Source organism: Apodemus sylvaticus, chromosome 10 (assembly GCF_947179515.1).
Source record: "Apodemus sylvaticus chromosome 10, mApoSyl1.1, whole genome shotgun sequence".
Taxonomy (NCBI): Eukaryota; Metazoa; Chordata; class Mammalia; order Rodentia; family Muridae; genus Apodemus; species Apodemus sylvaticus.
This window is the reverse complement of record NC_067481.1, coordinates 65,284,142-65,302,808: the sequence shown is the minus strand read 5'-3', so window position 1 is coordinate 65,302,808 and position 18,667 is coordinate 65,284,142. Positions and strand designations below refer to the sequence as shown.

General features: G+C 52.1%; 1 protein-coding gene across 1 annotated transcript in view; it reads right to left on the bottom strand.

Moving 5' to 3' along the window:
* Positions 1 to 18,667, bottom strand: part of Obscn (obscurin, cytoskeletal calmodulin and titin-interacting RhoGEF) — a 137,663-nt gene that overhangs the window by 76,990 nt on the left and 42,006 nt on the right. Inside the window, 18 exon segments of the mRNA XM_052195943.1 lie at positions 435 to 707; positions 1,676 to 1,942; positions 2,026 to 2,292; positions 2,386 to 2,652; positions 3,194 to 3,463; positions 3,721 to 3,987; positions 4,374 to 4,478; positions 4,570 to 4,731; positions 5,307 to 5,460; positions 5,560 to 5,669; positions 6,034 to 6,300; positions 6,632 to 6,898; positions 7,749 to 8,018; positions 8,136 to 8,402; positions 8,562 to 8,846; positions 10,769 to 11,044; positions 12,350 to 12,617; positions 17,847 to 17,890. Coding sequence (XP_052051903.1) covers positions 435 to 707; positions 1,676 to 1,942; positions 2,026 to 2,292; positions 2,386 to 2,652; positions 3,194 to 3,463; positions 3,721 to 3,987; positions 4,374 to 4,478; positions 4,570 to 4,731; positions 5,307 to 5,460; positions 5,560 to 5,669; positions 6,034 to 6,300; positions 6,632 to 6,898; positions 7,749 to 8,018; positions 8,136 to 8,402; positions 8,562 to 8,846; positions 10,769 to 11,044; positions 12,350 to 12,617; positions 17,847 to 17,890 — 4,086 coding nt within the window.

The window sequence follows — 18,667 nt, the reverse complement described above, 5'->3', positions numbered from 1 at the left end:
CAAGCCTCACTGTCACAGTGAGACCTAGAGCATGTCCTAGAGCAAGGCTCATACCAGGGTGTGGCCGCAGCTTGGCTGGTCCCTGTGCAGACCCACCTGTGAGCACCAAGTGTGTGTCGGAAGCACAAGTTTCAAGACATCAGAGGCTACTTTCCAGCCTCCCGGCCTCTGCTTAAGTGTCAGACTGGCTAAGTGAGTTGCATGCACTGAGAGAGGTCAGACCACGAATGAGAGACCAGAATTCTGGGCTTGCTCTAAAAACCCAAAGATGCTCAGGTGGGACTTTCACTGCCTTCAATAACCAAAATTCCCCCACCATAGCACTCCCAAGAGATATTTTGAGTCCCCGCCATGATAGGGAGATGGTCCCTAGAAGCACCCCAGCTCAATCGTACCCCAGTTTCAGGCTCCTGACCTCAGCCCACAGCACCCACCTCTGATGATGAGCGAGGCCTTGGATGTGAGGCCCAGCACTGAGAAGACCACCTCTCCTGCATCACTGAGCACAGCATCTTTGACTGTCAGGGTGTATTTGCGGCCCTGCCGGACAGCGTGAAAATGGCCAGAACTGCCCACTGTCTTCCCGCCGACCGTCCACACTGCTGGGTCACTGGGACTCTCGTGGGAAAGGACACACTCGAAGCTGCAGCTCTCTCCCTCCAGCACCTCTACCGTCTTTAACCTCTTGGTGATGCCCACGTGAAGATCTAGGGGATCATAAGAAACAGGTCACCCGTCGGTCTACAGATGCCAACCTGAGAAAACAGTAGTGTCCCATGCCAGGCAGTGGGATGGGCCATATCATTGTAGGAACAAGTTTCCAACTGTCCCTAGCTCCCTGCCTGATGACAATGTATACCATCACCGAATTGACACAAAAATCCTCCCTTCAAGCTGCCCACGCCCTGGTGTTTGCATGATTGACAGCTCTTCAATCAAGGTGGTTGGATGAAGGAAGATCCTACACATTTCTAGCCATCTTATAACACCAGGAGGGGAGGGACAGGAGCCCCGTAAGTAACCTCTTCCACAGAGAGCAAGCCCAGTCCTATGAGAGAAGTTCACTGTGCTCCCTTCCTCTAAGGCTGTCACAGAGCCTCTGAGGCATCATGAATGAACAGGCTGCTATCCTATCTCCTGCAAGCTAGGGTACCAGACCTGAGTCACGACAGTGAGTGGCTTCCCAAGCTGAAAGGCAAATGCTCAAAGGGACTTAGTCTCTTTTAAATAACAGTGCTGTGTGGGCCAGCAACTGTGAACCGAGGGACATCCTGTAAAGAATGGGAACATAGATGGCCTGTGGCCTGTTCACCTGCAGGAGAGGATACCTGTCCTTGGCCTGGGAACCCTCTTAAGGCTGTCTCCTGGTCACGCCTTTCAGTGCCCACACACATGCCTGGATGATTTCCTTTCAACCCCATCACAGGGTACAGAATAAATGTCAGGGCACTGAATAAATCCATACCAGCCCCACACTGTGAGGATCTGTAGACAATTGCCCCTTGATCCGTCCTCCTGTTCCCAAGACTTCAAAGGGCTGCATTAAGCCCTATGTGCTACAAACAACTTCTGTGGTGCCTGCTTGAAACACAGGACAGCTTTTCAGTCTTAAAGTGAAGCCTAGAGCCTCTGGATGGAAAAAGACCTATCCTGACCGAAAGCCCTGACCACTCACCGTGCACACTGACCCTGGACTGGGTCTCCTTACTGCCCACCTGGCAGGTGTACAGTCCAGCATCCTCGTGGCTCAGGTCATGGACCGTAAGGCTTCGAGCACCTGCCTTGTGTAAGAAGTCATACTTGTCGCTAGGACCCAGCTCCACGCCATCTTTGCGCCAAACCACGCGTGCCTCAGGGTCGGAGACCTCGCATTGCAGGATCAGCGTGCCACGCTCTTCTGCAGATACGTCATCTAGTGCTTTCAGGAACACCACTGGCTTTGCTGGAAGAATAGCATGGGCCGGTGAGGGGAGCCTATGCCCACCCAGGGGGAGGGCACCCCATGGATTCCACAGGTCTTCTCACCTTTAACCACCAGGCGGGCAGAAACGGACACCTTGGGAGAGGTGGCGCACACCGTGCCCGCGTCAGCCTGCCGGACACTCTTCAGCACCAGGGTGTGGAGACAGCCCTCATGACTGATCTCGTGGAAGCTGTCGTTGTACAGGGGTATACCATTGAGTGACCATTCGATGTCCTCGTCCTTATGGGACAGCTCACAGGAGAAGCAGACCCGGCCTTCCTCCATGGCTTCGGCATCCTGCAGTGGCTGAATCACCGTCACCTCCCGAGCTACACGGCACACAGCAGCACCTCAGCACTGTGTTACCAGACACCCCCTGCCCCACAGTGGGGAGTCCATTGCCCTCCTTCCCAGCTCTCTACCTTCCACAGTAACCTCGGCACTGCTCTGGGCACTACCCGCCTGGCACCGGTAGACCCCGGCATCGGCTGCAGTGAGCCGGAGTATGCGCAGCTCTGCCATCTGGCCTTCCAGCGTCATCTTGAACTTTTCTGACGGGGACAGGGGTGTGTCTTCCTTGTACCACTGCACAGCCTTGGGGGCTGGCCTGAAGTCACAGGACAGGACTACCGACTGCAGCTCACGCCCTGCTTTGGGCTCCAGAGGCCGTGTCAGTACCACAGGAATGTCTGCAGAGAACAATAGAAGGGCGAGGCTGGGGAGCCACAAGAGTCCAGACCACCCTGCCCATCCTAGGTTCTAAGCCATTTGCATCCATAGCCCATACGATGTGCCCGGCCCCCTCATTCAGGGATGCACTCCTCATGCCCCCCACTGCCAGTACACAGCTCTGTCCCAGCATATACTATCCCATGTTTCCCTGGCCCATAGCCCCGGCGTGCCTGAAAGCCCAGATCCTACCCGTCAGGCCACAGCCCCGGCCCCCATGCCACCGCTCAGTAAGCCCATCCATGTGCCACCCTGTGCCCGTGTTCTGTAAAGCCACTGAGTGTTGCCCACCCACAGCCTTGAGCCCAAGTATTGGGTCACCTATGCCTGGTCACTCTTCCGATGTCCTGCTGTGGAATGCCCTGTTCGCTTCGAACGTACAAGCCGCTGACACACAGCAAACCACAACTCCAAGCCATTGGCACCCACGGCCCTAAACTACGGCCACCCACATCCCTGAGCTGCATCCACCCTCGGTTTTGCCCCACACTGTCTCCTGACCTGAGACAACAAGCTGCGCTGTGGAGCGGGACTTGCCGATGGTGAAGTGCACGGGGCCCGTCATGGTGGAGCAGGTCTTGTGTAGCGTCAGCCGGTGCACAGTGCCGTCTTGCTCCAGCCCCACGTTCGCCCCTGCCTGTAGCACAGTCTTACCAAGGAGCCACTTAGGTGGCCTCACAGAGGGGATGGAGGTCTCGCATTCAAACCAGGCAGGGGCGGGCTCCATAACGGTCACGTCCTTCAGTCCCCGCACAATCGTGATGGACTGCTCTGTGGATGGAGGGCTGGCTGGTTCCCAGTAGAACCTTACAAGAGGGATCAGTCTCCCCTCCTACACACTGTATATTCCTTCTTATCCCTTCCCACCATGTAATTAGCACCCTCCCTGCAGTTGCCTGGGTGTCCCCAGTCAGACTCCCTTCAGAGGTGGCAGCCTCCAGAACCTCCGGAGCAAGCCACAGAAACCACAAATCCCACCCCTTCCCCCTCATAAACCCAGGAGGACTGTCCACGCCTTTATCCCATACCTTCCACAAAGAACTGGGCACTGGTCTTGACATCGCCAGCATCACAGGTGTAGGTGTCTTCATCCTCCGGCTGCACGTCATTGATGACCAGTTTGCGGTAAAGGCCGTCGCTGACCACCTCGTACTTGGGCCCAGGCTGCAGCTCCACTCTGCCCTTGAACCACCGCACCTGGGCGCTAGCCCGGGACACCTGGCACTCAAGCACACCACGGTGTTTTTCCATGGCGATCTTGTCCCGCAGTGGGCGCAGGAGGGTCACAGGCAGTTCTGTGGACACAGTCGGGTGGTGTCAGGATGGTGACCCAGAAGGTTTGCCTTGGCCAGCTCCCAGGAGCCAGGAGACTGATCTCTACTCCAGACCAACAGACCGTGCCTTCCTTCCACCTGGGCCAGCAGGGAGCCCAGTCCAGCGCCCTACCCAGGGCTAATCTAGAATCTGCTGGGTACAAATGACCACCAGCAAAGTGGAGCTTGAATTCCTTACACCAACTCTTCCTGAGGAGACCATGCTCCCTCCCTTCTTTGTGAGTCGTTGCTGCCCTGTCTGGGAGGGGTCCCGGGGCAGCCAAGACCTGTGGCGAGCCGCTGTCCACTGTCTGTAAGGCGGCTCACCATGTCCACTCCCTATCCGCCCGTCACCCAGCCTTCCCCACCTTTCACTCGGAGGCGAGCTCTTGATTCTGCATTCTCAGCTACAAACTTGATCTCCCCTGCATCTTCTGCCAGGACCCTCCGGAAGATAAGAGTGTATGTCCTCCCTGGAGACGAACGACACTCAGTACTGCCGAAAGAGAGGGAGGCGGCCTGGGGACCCCACCCACTCTGCTCTGCAGCCCTCAGTCCTGTTACCTTCCTGCCGGATGCGCACGTTGTCACTGGGTCGGAGCTTACTGGATTCTCGGAACCATAGGCCGGGAACCTCATCATGGGACACCTCACAGGAGAATGTGGCCCCCTCCTTCTCCATCACCTCCACATCCTCCAGTGGCTTTGTAATCTGAACACTGCGACCTAGGGGAGGGGAGAGAGGGCCATTGCGGTGGTTTGAATAAAAAGGACCCCCATAGGCTTACATGTTTGAATGCTTAGGAAGTGGCATTAGGAGGTGTGGCCTTGTTGGAGGAAGTATATACTCAAGGTGTGCCTTGTGATTTCAAAAGCTCATGCCTGGCCCAGTCTCTCTCTCTCTCTCTCTCTCTCTCTCTCTCTCTCTCTCTCTCTCTCTCTCTCTCTCTTTCTCTCTCTCTCTCTCTCTCCTCTTCCTGCTGCATGTGGATCCTGATATAGAACCCTCAAGCTCCTCCAGCACCATGTCTCCCCGGACACTGCCATGTTTCCTGCCGTGATGATAATGGACTGTAAGCCAGCCCCAACGAAATGCTTTCCTTTATAAGAGTTGCTGTGGTAGTGGTGTCTCTTCACAGCAAGAGAAACTAACTAAGACAGCTGGCATGCCCAGAAGCACAGGGGACTCCCAGCACATTACCAGCTTGCAGCCAGACTTGTGGAAGCAGAGGCCTAAGAAAGCACTCACTCCTGCCTGCCAGGTGTCCCTGCCCACCCTCCCCACGCTGTCCAGAACTCACCTTGTACCCTCAGAGAGGCAGAGGTCTGAGCATCAAGAGCGTCACATACATAGACACCCTGGTCCCCAGTCTCACAGCGGTAGATAACCAGACTCCTGCAGGTTCCCTGAGCCACTATGCCTATGGCCTTGCCTGCCCGCAGCTCCACACCGTCCTGTAGGGCAGAGAGGACTGGTCAGGACTGGAGAGGCTCAGGAGAAGAGGTTCGCCTCCTGGATGCCCACAGGGAAAAGCAGGGAGGAGGAAGAAATACCTTCAGCCAGCGTACATCCACAGGCCGTGACAACTCACACTCCAGGGTCACCTTCTCCTTCTGAGTGGCCACCACATCCTGAAGTAGTCTGGTGAAGCTCACAGGCAACTCTGAGACCGGAAGTAGGGAAGGAACATAGGAAGTGAGGAGGAAGGCTGGTGATAATCCCAGTGGAAGTGGATTATCAGGCCTTGGCTGCCCTGGGACCCCTCCCAGACAGGGCAGGCAGCAATGACTCACAAAGAAGGGAGGGAGCATGGTCTCCTCAGGAAGAGTTGGTGCAAGGAATTCAAGCACCGATGGTCATTTGTACCCAGTGGATTCTAGATTAGCCCTGGGTAGGACGCTGGACTGGCCCCCCTGCTGGCCCAAAGGGATTCCACATCCCTTCTGGTCCCATCTGCCTCCCTGAACCACTTAGGGAAGTGAAATAGGTGTGCCCTGGAGCGGGGCTGCCAGCCCTCACCTACTCACCAGTGACTATGAGCCGCGCGGATGTGTGCACGCCCTCAGCCCTGAAGGCCACCAGCCCGCTGTCCTGTGGCTGCAACGCCGAGAGTGTGAGAATGTGGACAGGGCCTTGTACGGCCAGGTGGCATTTGGGCCCAGGCTGAAGTCGCAGGCCATCTCGAGTCCAGCTGCCCTCCACCTCAGAGTGGGACAACTCCACATCCATCGAGGCCGTGCCCTGTTCCTTAGCCTCCACCTCCTTCAAGCCTCGAACCAGCCGGACCTGCCGCACTGTCAGAGGGACTCCAGTGAGCTAGTGAAGTGAGACCCTCCAGCCAGATAGGACTCAGATGCAGGTGTGAGTTTAGCCCATTGTCCTTGAGGAGCAGTAGCCCCCAGTGAGCACCTTCACCCGGCCCAACTTCAACCCCAGCTGACCCCCAGGGCCTGACCCTTCTCATCCTCCTCCATCTTTTCCTTCCTTGGATCCACCTGCCAGAACCAGGGTGACTGCCTGCTTCTACAAAAGGAAACCCCGCTCCACCTCACAGCCAACACAAGGCCACGACTCCCACTTCTGAGGGAGCCCTCCCCGACTCTTAAGTCTCAACCGCACCCTTACTTTCTACGTTGACCTTGGCCTGCGTCTTGTCATCTGGAGTCTCACAGCCAAAGAAGCCGCGGTCCGCAAAGCCCACACTGCGCAGCACCAGACAGTGCCGAGTGCCCTCGGCACGGATCTCCACGTTCTCGCTGGGTGCCAGGACGGCAGCATTCCGTGTCCACTTCACCTCAGGCCAGGGGCGGGTCAACTCCACCTCCAGCGTCAAAGAGGTCCTCTCCTCCACCGTCCGCGGCTCAAGCTTCTTTTTGAAGAGGACCGGTGCCTCTGAGACACAGAAGAGCAGAAGTCATGCTAACCACCCTGGGCCTGCCCTAGCCCCACCCCTGAATCCAGCCTGAATCTAGGCCCCGAGAGTCCACCACACAAGCAATCTCCATTCAAGCAGAGCCCCAACAGTACACCTTATATAGGCTCATTTTTATGAGGGGAAGAAGCTAAGTCTATTTCCTCTTCGGTCCTCTCCCAAGCCCTGCTGCCCTGCTCTGGTCATCTGTGCTGAAGTCCCAACTGTGGCCAGAAACCATCAACAGCCAGCCTTCAGCATCTGGGTAGGGCCACTTCACAACCCCCCAGACACTGTCCCATTGTCTGACCTTTAACAAGGCCCAAGGACACTGGCTCATGTTAGAATATATAGGGAGGGCAAAGGCTGCAGTCTGGGCCTAGCTGTCCCATCCTTCCCCATCCCCAGGGAAGTACACCCAGCCTCATCACTCCCTCACTCAAGAGTCAGCCACACCTGCTGTAGCCACAAATGAAGTCCTGGCCCTTAAGCACATCCGCATCTCCCGCTTTCGAGGGCACTGGCTGCCAGCTCTGACACCCTCCCAGCTCTGCCACTGCAGACTCATCCCGAGACCACTTCCTCCAGAAGGAGGTCTCTCTGGATTGTCCCAACCTTAGCCCCGCCCCTGCCAAGTACACATAAAGAGACAATATCTAGTCCTCCCACCAAATCACCTCTGTTGCCAGCTGAGAGATTTCATATCCCCCTGAGGTACCCCAGATAAGCCCGACACAATATGGGGTTCCCTCATCAGCCCATGAGGAGGGAAGGGCACCTGAGGCAAGGAGCCACTGGGCATTCTGAAAGCCTGCACGGTTCCCAGCTCACCTCGGACCCGGAGGGCAGCAGAAGATGAGGCCCCCTCAGCCTCCACTGTGACATGGCCAGTGTCCTCCAGGGTCAGGCCCAAAATAGTCAGACTTCGGCTGGCCCCACTCTGTACCATAACAAACTTCTCGCTAGGCTGAAGCTGCGTGCCGTCCTTGTACCACACGACGGCTGCATCGCCGGGGGACACAACACATTGAAAGGTGGCCCCTTGGCCCTCCTCTGCGACCACGGCACTCAATCCAGATGTAAACTTCACCACTCGGGGAACTACAGAGGAAAAGCATGCATGAGAGGCCACAGGAGAGGTTCCACAGAGACCCCCACCAGACAGACACATGGAGGGATGTCTCCCCCAGGAAGCCCCCTTAGCTCACCCACGGGTACCTTTGACAGTGATCCGAGCACGAGTGCGGTCATCCCGGCTCTCACACACATACTCCTCCTCATCATCCTCTCGTAGGCCAGACACGGTCAGTGTGCGCCTAGGCCCCTCAGAGGTCATCTGGAAGCGCTTGCCTGCACGCAGCTGTGTGTTCCCACAGCGCCACACAACCTCGGCCTGCTCCGGGTTCAGCTCACAGACCAGCGTCACGGTGCCACCCAGTTCTCCTTCGATGGGCTCCAGGGGTTTGGAGAACTTGGCGGCCACCTCTGAGGGGAGAAGAAGGTATCAGTCTGTGCCCTCTGCAGACAGCCACGTGTCCTGAGCCCCACCCTAGGCCTGCTGTGGAGCACTGCCTGCTAGTCTTTGGAGCAGACACAAGGACCCTGGAGGATACCCAGATGCCTGGCCCCCCAGCCTCTGCTTACCTTCTACCTGCACCGGGAAGTCCTGACCTTCCTTGCCGACACGGCAGCTGTAGATGGCACTGTCCAGGACCTGTGCGCCTCTCACGGTCAGGGTATGAGTATCACCCAGACTGGTGGCCTCGTGCCGCTTACTGCGGCGGATCTCCACACCATCTTTGAGCCAGGTCACAGCAGCCACAGAGGGTGCAGCCATCGTGGCAGTCAGGACAAAGGTCTCGTGTTCCTTGACAACCAGAGGCTCTCTGCGGCTGGGTCTCTCTGGAATCTGGGACTCAGGCTCTGGTTCTGAAGAGAAGTAAGTAGTGGGTATGAAAGAATGGTCCCAGATATGCCACTCTCTAACAACAGTGAGTGCTAGTTGCCACCACTCTGTTGAGGCAGCAAGGACATATCTCTCCTAAGGATCATCATCACCAGCACCATCCTAACCAAAAACCCAGCAATCCTGTCCTCCAGGGACTTCAACCCACAGGCCAGCATGGCGTAGAAGAAGAGCAGCTAACACTCTAGGGCATGTCAGACAGGCCACGGAACAAGGCTGAAGTATACAGAGGCAGCCTAAAAAGATAGCCTGGGGCAAAACGCTATTGGCAGAAGTCAGTCCTTAAAAAGACCCCATACTTCAGCTGTAGGGGTGTGTCAAGGACTGCAGGGAGAGGTAAGGAGAGCTAGGCGGCCAGAGGCCATGGTGGCAGCCAGTTCCCGGCCATCACCATGGCAACAAGCTGTGTCTGTCCCTGTCAGTCTTACAAGGTAGTGTCCGCCTGCAAAAACATCCCTGGGAACCTTCCTGGAAGTGGGAACATGTGAGGTGATAGATCCTGAGATGGCTAATTTCTTATATCTGCTTGGTTGGATTAAGAAACATCTAGAGCATTGTAAAGCATTCCTTTTTGAAAAGATTAATTTTATGTTGTGTGTTATGTGTTATTGAGAATATATGTATGTGTGTGCAGTGTCCATAGAGACCAAAACTATCAGAACTCAGGGAACTGGAGTTACAGGTGAGCCCTACAGGTGCTGGGAATAAAATCCAGGTCCTCTGCAAGTGCAGCAAAATTTCTTAACCATTATGTCATCTCTCCTGTCCCATGAAATGTGCACGTGTGTGTGTGTGTGTGTGTGTGTGTGTGTGTGTATGTGTGTGTTGTGTATTTCTGTGGGGTGTGTGGTATATGTGTGCAGTATATATGTATATATGTAAATGTGTGTGTATGGTATGGTGTGTGTGTGTGTGGTGTGGTGTGTGTGGTGCATGTGTATGTGTGTATGTATGTATAGTGTATATGTACGTATATGTGGTGTGTGTGTGTAGTGTGTATGTACTTATATGTGGTGTGGTATGAGGGGGGTGTATAGGAGGGAAGGGAGGGAGGGAGAGAGAGTGCTCCCTGAGAGGTTTAGCTGAAAGAAGGCTTACCCTGCATGTGGATTGGGACCCTTAACTGAATGTAAACAGAAAGGGGGGAGAGCAGAACACCAGCCTCATCCATCTTTGTCTGCTTCCTGACTGTGGATGGGACATGACGAGCTGACTTATGCTTCCAACACCATAGCTCTCCCTCCCAGAATGGACTGGATGCCCTCAAAGAACAAGCCAAGAGGAACCCTTTCTTCAAGTGTCTGTCAGGTAAATGATCGCAGTTACCAGAAAACAGTAACAATCCAGGTACCACATTCAACAGGAAGGAGTGTAGAGGGGATGGAAGTGGATGTGCTAAGAGGATGGGGGAGGGGCTGAGAGAGCAGGAGGAAGGGGACAAGGCAGAGGCAGGTCATCCTGGGCCCGGCAGCAGGCCAAAACAGGCTTCTAAACTGGGACCATGCCACAGGACCAACCTATCACTGAACTACTCTGGGGCTACAATAGGGCCCTTGGAACTGCAACAGGCTCTGAGCCTCAGGCTAGGACGCTCACAGCCCACAGGGGCAAAGAACTGTCGTTTCCCCAAAACTTGAGGGATAACAGCTTTTGCCACTGAAGAAGCCAGCCCAATAGAACGGTGGTGAGAAAAACCGTGGAAGTAGACAGGGAAAGGATCTGTTGGGAGACATCAGGGGTATGTGAAAAAGAGGCTCTGTCCTCAGAGTTCAGGGCTAACTAGAGGAATGAAAGGGACAGAAACTGGACTGTAAGAACCAGACAAGGAACTCTTGTGCCTCTGAGTCTTCAGCTACATCTCTGCCCTGAACACAATGACACCCACCTGCCACATCCAGACGGAAGGAGATCTTCTGCCCCCCGGCCTCGCAGCTGTACTCCCCAGCATCCGCCTGGCCCGCCTGCTGCACCACCAGCCTCCTGGAGCAGCCCGAGGCCTCCACGCGCACCTTCGAGCTGGAGCTCAACTTCTTCCCGTCCTTGAACCATGTCACCTCAGTCTGGGCCTGGGCCACCTCGCAGCTCAGTGTGGCACTGGCCCCTGCCTCTGCATTCACCTCGCTGAGTGCCTGCTGCTCCTTGGCAAATACCAGTTTGGTGTCTAGAGACAGGTGGAGACACACAGGGATCAGAGAACTGTCTAAGTCAGAAAGGCCACACAGGAAAAGGATTGGATGTGGTGGTCATAGGACAGAGCATCCTCTAGGCTCTGCACTTGATGTGCTTAGGAAGTCCTCAGCACAAAGCCACAGTCCATCCACACATCCCACTACAGGAGGGTTCTGTTACAGTTTCTGTGAAAGGCAAAGGACACATCTGCCCTACAGTAACAAGGCTGTGTGTCCCCAGGACTGTGCAAGGTACATCCTCACCAGTGCAGAGAGTTCCTGATGCGCCATGCCCTTGCCTGCTCTCAGAATTATGAGCTACAGTGTAAAGGTTGTAGCCTCGACTCTCAGTGGTTCTACCTTGTGTTCCTGCCTCACCAAGTGGCAGACCATTGCCGGCTCTGGCCACTAGTGCTCCATCTTCCGAGAAGTAACATTTACTCTATGACTAATAGTGTTCCTCTGCCCCATTCATTGTTTTAGGTGCTCGTTATATACTCACACACTAAGGCTGTGCCTGCAGTGTTCAAAGTGTCTTCTTCATCTGCCGTGTGTCACATGGAAGACACACTAATGTAAAGTTTCATATGTGATGAAAATGTTGACTTCCATTTGTGTTGAGTGGATTTATATCTTATTTAATCTTATTGTGAGGTTTTCTCTCTTACTTTTTTGTTTTGTTTTTTGAGAGAGAGCTTCTCTTTGTAGCCCTAGATGTCCTAGAACTAGATCTGTAGACCAGGCTGGCCTTGGACTCAGAGATCCACCTGCCTCTGCCTCCTAAGTGCTGGGATGAAAGGCATGCAGCACCACCACCCGGTTTATTCTGAGATCTTAAATAATCCATGGTGTCTGCTCAGAGCTAGTTTTCCCTCACAGTAAAGCCAGATGCAGCCAGGAGATGAGACTGCTGTTCTCTGGCAAGTACCACTAAGATGGAGACAGGAACATTAGGAAGGTTTGGTCAGAAACAAAAGCATAACAATGATGAATCTCCCCAAAATGAGAGCATCTCTCCAGACATGCAGGAAGGAAAGGACCTTCCGGGGACACCCATCCCATTCAACGTCCAGCTCAACACTAAACCAAACATAGGGACAGGGAGGGAAACGATGTGAAGAGATAAAGTGTAATGGAAAGACCATAGGGTCAGCCATGGTCAGCCAGGGTCAGCCACGGCTCACATGGGCCTAAAGTACAGAGGAGTAAAGACACCAAACTCAACAGAGATGCAGAGTCAGCCATGGACGTGAACCAGTCATTATTCCCACACAAGGCTTAGTAACCTTGATACCCACCTGCCACGTCCAGATGGAAGGAGAGCTTCTGCCCCCCGGCCTCGCAGCTGTACTCCCCAGCATCCGCCTGGCCCGCCTGCTGCACCACCAGCCTCCTGGAGCAGCCCGAGGCCTCCACGCGCACCTTCGAGCTGGAGCTCAGCTTCTTCCCGTCCTTGAACCAGGTCACCTCAGTCTGGGCCTGGGCCACCTCGCAGCTCAGTGTGGCACTGGCTCCCGCCTCTGCCTTCACCTCGTTGCGTGCCTGCTGCTCCTTGGCGAACACCAGCTTGGGCTCTGGGGACAAAGAGATGCAGAGTCAGAGACACTGTCTGGGTCAAGAAGGCCACATGGGGAACCAATCTGAATGGGTCGGCTGGAGGACAGAGCTTCCTATAGGCTCTGCACTGGCTGTGCCCAGGAGAAGCCCCAAGGCCTCTCAGTACAAACCAGATCATCGGCACAGGACACTTACACTGCGGAAGGGCATGTGACAGTGTCTGTTCCTAGGCTTCTTGAGGGAGGAACCACAGGGTCATAGCTTATGTGCCTCTGCCTCCCACCCCCATGACAACAGAACGCTGACCTCTGGGAACATCGTCACCAAGGCTGAGGGTCCCTGAAGCTCCACTCCCTTGCCTGCTCTGAGCACTGTAAGCTGTTGTGTCAGGAAGGGGCTGGGCTGTCTACAGTTAGACCTTGTCCTGATACCTCACCAGGAAGGGGCGGGGTTGGCCTTTGGTCCTCTTAGTGTGACAGTTACATAGTGACCAGTGCCATTGTCAGCCATTTTCACCATCCTTTCATGCTTACCACAGGTTTTCACATTAAGGATCTGATTACTGAGAAGAGAACAAATCTCTTCCTGTCAGCCAGGAGCCTTTGTTTTCCATTTCAGTGGTATCTTTTGATGACAGAAAGGCATCTCAGAGACCTCACAGACACAATGCTTCAGCAGAAATTAAAGTGCTTTTGTCCTTCATGGCGGGCACATTTATACCCTGTAATTCTATCATGGTTCTCCTCAGAGCTTGTTCCCCTTCACACTGGAGTCTGTTGCAGCAGGGTTCCGGCGTCTTTGTGCAGGAGGAACACATCTATTATAAGTGTACTTCCTGCACTTAATGGCTGTGTGATCTCGTCGCTATTGCCTAACAGCACATGCCCAGGGTCAGAGCCATGCTCAAAGCACACAAAAAGGAAGGAAGGGAGCCCGGCTCTCCTCAGGTCTGTTGCCAGGCTCCCTGCCCACTCCTGGAGCCGTTACCCACACCTGCATTGACAGTCAGCCGTCTCCAGTATGGCAGCATCAGAATGACCCTTGACGTCTAGTAGATGAAATATTCTTTCTTCATGACTCCTTTGACTCCACTTAGGCCTTGAAATCAACTTATGAATTTTCACACCACCAAAACAATCTTCACTTTGACAGTCATCAAGAACAGATACCTCTCTTGGTCTGGAGAGCTGGCTCCGGCGTTAGGAGCACTGGCTGCTCTTCCAGAGGATCCAGGCTCGATTCCCAGCACCCACATGGCAGCTAACACCTATCTGTAGCTCCGGTTCCAGAGAACACAATGCCCTCTTCTGGCTTCACCGGGCACTGAACACGTGTCGTACACAAGACACCCAATGAGGCAAAACGCCCATGCACATAAAATAAAAATAAATCTTTTAAAAAAGAAAAGAATAAATGTAACTAGGTCACCAGACCACTGCTCTGTTCCTATTTCTCCCTAAAAGAAGTTCCCCTCCAAGGGCTAAACACACCTCAGTAGACACAGAACCAGAACCATGGTGCACAGTGTTCCTGAAGTTCTGAGCTGTCCTTTGCCACTGTGTCACCTGTGACATTCCTATAACATAAATGTATTTCCTAATTTGTGCTCCTCTTTGGTGCTTCATGTTGGATATGCACTGTTATAATAAGGCCCTGAGAAATCTTCACTGGAGAGAAACCTTACATGACTGCAACTCTCATGATGTCTGCTATTCTGAGTAGCACCCTTCAGGGGATTTGGGAGTCTCTTTTATTCTTACTTTAACGGGGTTTTTGTTTTGTTTTGCTTTGTTTTTGAGCAGCGAAAGTCTGAGGACTGTGAGGTCAGCCTCTGTCACATAGCCACACCCATCAAAAGAATGTTTTACATGAATGCACACTAAAGTTTGACCTTGATATACGATGTAAAATTTTACCGAACATTCTGTTTTGCACTTTTTAAGTGCACAAGACTTTTTTCTTTTTTTCAAAAAAAAAAAACCTTCATATTAATTTTCACATTCTAGTGTCAAAGCAAACCTTGCTTTCCTGGATTAGACCCCTCATCCTTGCATAGTAAGCTCCTAGCATAAAGCTCTGGTGGCTTTGCCAAAACCGTGTCTGTGTGCTGTCTTCAGTGTATGTGAGAGAATGTTGGTCTCAATTTTTAATAATGTCATTTTATGGCTAAGATTAAAAATTCAGGAGACAGCAGGTGTTGGAGAGGATGTGGAGAAAGAGGAACACTCCTTCACTGCTGGTGGGGTTGCAAATTGGTACAACCACTCTGGAAATCAGTCTGGCGGTTCCTCCGAAAACTGGGCACCTCACTTCCAGAAGATCCTGCTATACCACTCCTGGGCATATACCCAGAGGATTCCCCACCATGTAATAAGGATACATGCTCTACTATGTTCATAGCAGCCCTATTTATAATTGCCAGATGCTGGAAAGAACCCAGGTATCCCTCCACAGAAGAGTGGATGCAAAAAATGTGGTATATCTACACAATGGAGTACTATTCAGCCATTAGAAACAATGAATTCATGAAATTCTTAGGCAAATGAATGGAGCTAGAGAACATCATACTAAGTGAGGTAACCCAGACTCAAAAGGTGAATCATGGTATGCACTCACTAATAAGTGGTTATTAACCTAGAAAACTGGAATACCCAAAACATAATCCACACATCAAATGAGGTACAAGAAGAAAGGAGGAGTGGCCCCTGGTTCTGGAAAGACTCAGTGAAGCAGTATTCGGCAAAACCAGAATGGGGAAGTGGGAAGGGGTGGGTGGGAGGACAGGGGAAGAGAAGGGGGCTTACGGGACTTTCGGGGAGTGGGGGGCTAGAAAAGGGGAAATCATTTGAAATGTAAATAAAAAATATATCGAATAAAAAAAAAAGCTTGAATGCAAAGAAAAAAAAAGTCTGACTGCCATTAAAGTTGGGGCCTCGATCAGTAAACTCATCCTGGCCTTGTTCTTTTCGCCCCTTCCCCATCTATCCCTCAGCTTCTGTTCCAGCAACCCAGATCGTAGTAGCTGCAGGCAGCTACAGAATACAACAGATTGGTGCACGAATAGGGCTGGATACATGAAGGTTTCCTGAGGTGACCCTGTCTTGGTGAAGCTTCGCAGAAAACAGAAAAAGATGGTATCCTGCATGGTGAGCTAGAGGATACAGACTAAGTGAGGCAGTATGGGCCCAGTGCTGAACTCCTTGCTTAGGGGGCAGACAGTGGAAAATGGGTTAGGACTTTTTAGGCATTTGTCCACAGCTTTTAAGAGCTGATTCAGGCAAAAAAGAAAAGGGTTTAAAAATAGGCATATGTCCGCAGCCTCCAAGAGCTGCTTTAAGAAAGTTTGAAAAATGAGAGAGTAAGAGAGAAGGAAAATGGATGTAATTGGATGCTTAACAAGCTTGCTTCTCTTTCTGTGTATCTTTGTTTGTCCCGGTGCACCGACCTTTTGTCCACATGTATGTTTATGCCTCTGTGTTTTTGTGTGAATGAGTGTTTGTTTCATGTTAAAAAATAAAAATTGGTGAAAATTTAAAAAAAAATAATATTTTAGTATTAACACTATATTATCAACATAAAGTAAGGTGACATTATCCATTGCCTTCGTGTTCTCTAAAAGAATCACTGTGACCACACAATGATATCCTTCTAGAATATTTTGTATAATTTACTCATAGTTCACTGAACTTGACTACTTCCTATGCCGTTTTTTAAGGTTTCATTTCTCAAAAAAGTTATACAAGTGGGCTGGAGAGGTGGCTCAGTGGCTAAGAGCACTGACTGCTCCTCCAGAAGTCCTGAGTTCAATTCCCAGCAACCACAAGGTGGCGCACAACCATCTGTAATGGGATCTGATGCCCTCTTCTGGTGTGCCTGGAGACAGCTACAATGTACTCGTACATAAAATGTTAAATAATAACTTTTTAAAGGTTATAGGAGTGCACTGGGTTAGACGACTCTGTGGATTACCCCCAGTGTTTCTGCATTAAGATGGGAGATAGAGACAGGACAACCCCAGGAAGCCTGTGGGTCAGCTAGCCTTGCCTACATGGTAGTGAACTACAAAAAATCTGCCTCAAAGAAGATCTAAACCTGAGGTAGTCGTCTGACCTCCACACATGCACACCCACACTCACACATGACCATGTACACATACATATGCCATATATACAGACAACACAACATATAACATACTAAAATCATAATAAATATAAAATAAGAGGTCACAGGACTGGTTGAATTCATAGGAATTTTTTCTATAAGATTTATAGTCATTTTTCAGGAATTGGCCAATTTAGTGGAACTCTTGAAACTTACCTAAGTACACTGATGTCATAGTCCTTTCAAATCATTTGTCAAAAAGATTCTCAGTGCGTCTTTCATTTGGCCCTTTTATACAATTATATACAATTTATACCTCAGAGGACGGTGACCCACACCCCAGCCTGCAATACTTAAAGTCTCTAAACTCTGAACAGGAGAGCAGTGTCAGCTCACAGAGCACACAGCAGCCGGGGCAGGGAAGGGTGTGTTACTGAACTGACACAAAGATACTGTGGATGGAGTTTGCTGTCCCAACAGTGCTGTTCTGGAGCGCGTCATGCCCAGTCTGTAGATGTGGCAGGAGCCTCACAGTTATTCTCAAATCTAAATGTACTCATTAAAATCTTAAGAAGTATTAAAAAGAATGCTCTAGCTAAAGAAAATAAAAAGCATTTGCTTCAAAGAGAGACCTCCAGAGCTCACAGACTGTGTTGCTGAACCGTATCCATTAGCCTTATGTTCTTGGTTCCTCTACACAGACACTGCCACAAAATACACATGTAGACAGTTCCACACAGGGTAACACCTCCCAGTCACTACAGACTCATCACAGGAGATAAGAGGAGAAACATGAAGAGACAATATATAACAGACAAAGCCAAGAAGAAAGGGCACAAGGTCAGTCATACGCATGAGCCAGTCACTGAACTCCCTCAAGGCCAACATAGTGCCTCAACACCCACCTGCCACGTCCAGACGGAAGGAGATCTTCTGCCCCCCGGCCTCGCAGCTGTACTCCCCAGCATCCGCCTGGCCCGCCTGCTGCACCACCAGCCTCCTGGAGCAGCCCGAGGCCTCCACGCACACCTTCGAGCTGGAGCTCAGCTTCTTCCCGTCCTTGAACCAGGTCACCTCAGTCTGGGCCTGGGCCACCTCGCAGCTCAGTGTGGCACTGGCCCCCGCCTCTGCCTTCACCTCGCTGCGTGCCTGCTGCTCCTTGGCGAACACCAGCTTAGGCTCTGGGGACAAACAGTGATATAAAGGGTTAGAGACACTGCCTAGCTCAGGAACATAACATGGGGAGAGATGGGGCAACTGGAGAGCAAAGCACCGTCCAGACACTGCCCTCCCTCACTGTGCCCAAAGCCTGAGCACCTCTCAGCATAAAAGCACAGCTCACACCCATCACTGTGGCAGAGGGATGCAGACAAGAGTCTGTACAAGGCTCCTGTAAAAGGGGGCTGTAGGTCAGAATTCTTTACCCTGGTCCTACGTGACAATGGAGGATCCCCTGGGCTATACAAGGCTTCCTTAGACGCGGCCCGGGCCATCAATAAGCATAACATCTGGTAGATGAAATGTTCTTACATTCCTTCTTTGGAAGGTTTTGGCTCATGCAGTCAAAAGATCATCTCTTAGATCGTTACCGGCACAGACCTCTGGAGTTTCCGTGCCTGCCTCGCCCACCACCATCCACCCACGCCATTGCTCTCCTCATCTTCCTGAAGGAGGTTCCCCCTCAGAAGTCTAAAGGTGCTTCCTTAGGTTTTGAATTAAAAGCTTCACACTGGGATAGTAGGGCAATTCTTCTTTTGTTCTTTTGTTTTGTTTAGGGGGTTGGGTTTGGGGTGTGTTGTTTTGTTTTGTTTTGCTTTGCTTTGCTTTGCTTTTTTTTGTTTGTTTGTTTTGTTTTTTAAGACAGCTGGCTGTTCTGGAACTCACTTGGTAGACCAGGCCAGTTTTGAACTCACAGAGATTTACTTGCCTCTGCCTCCCAAGTGCTGGGATTAAGGGAG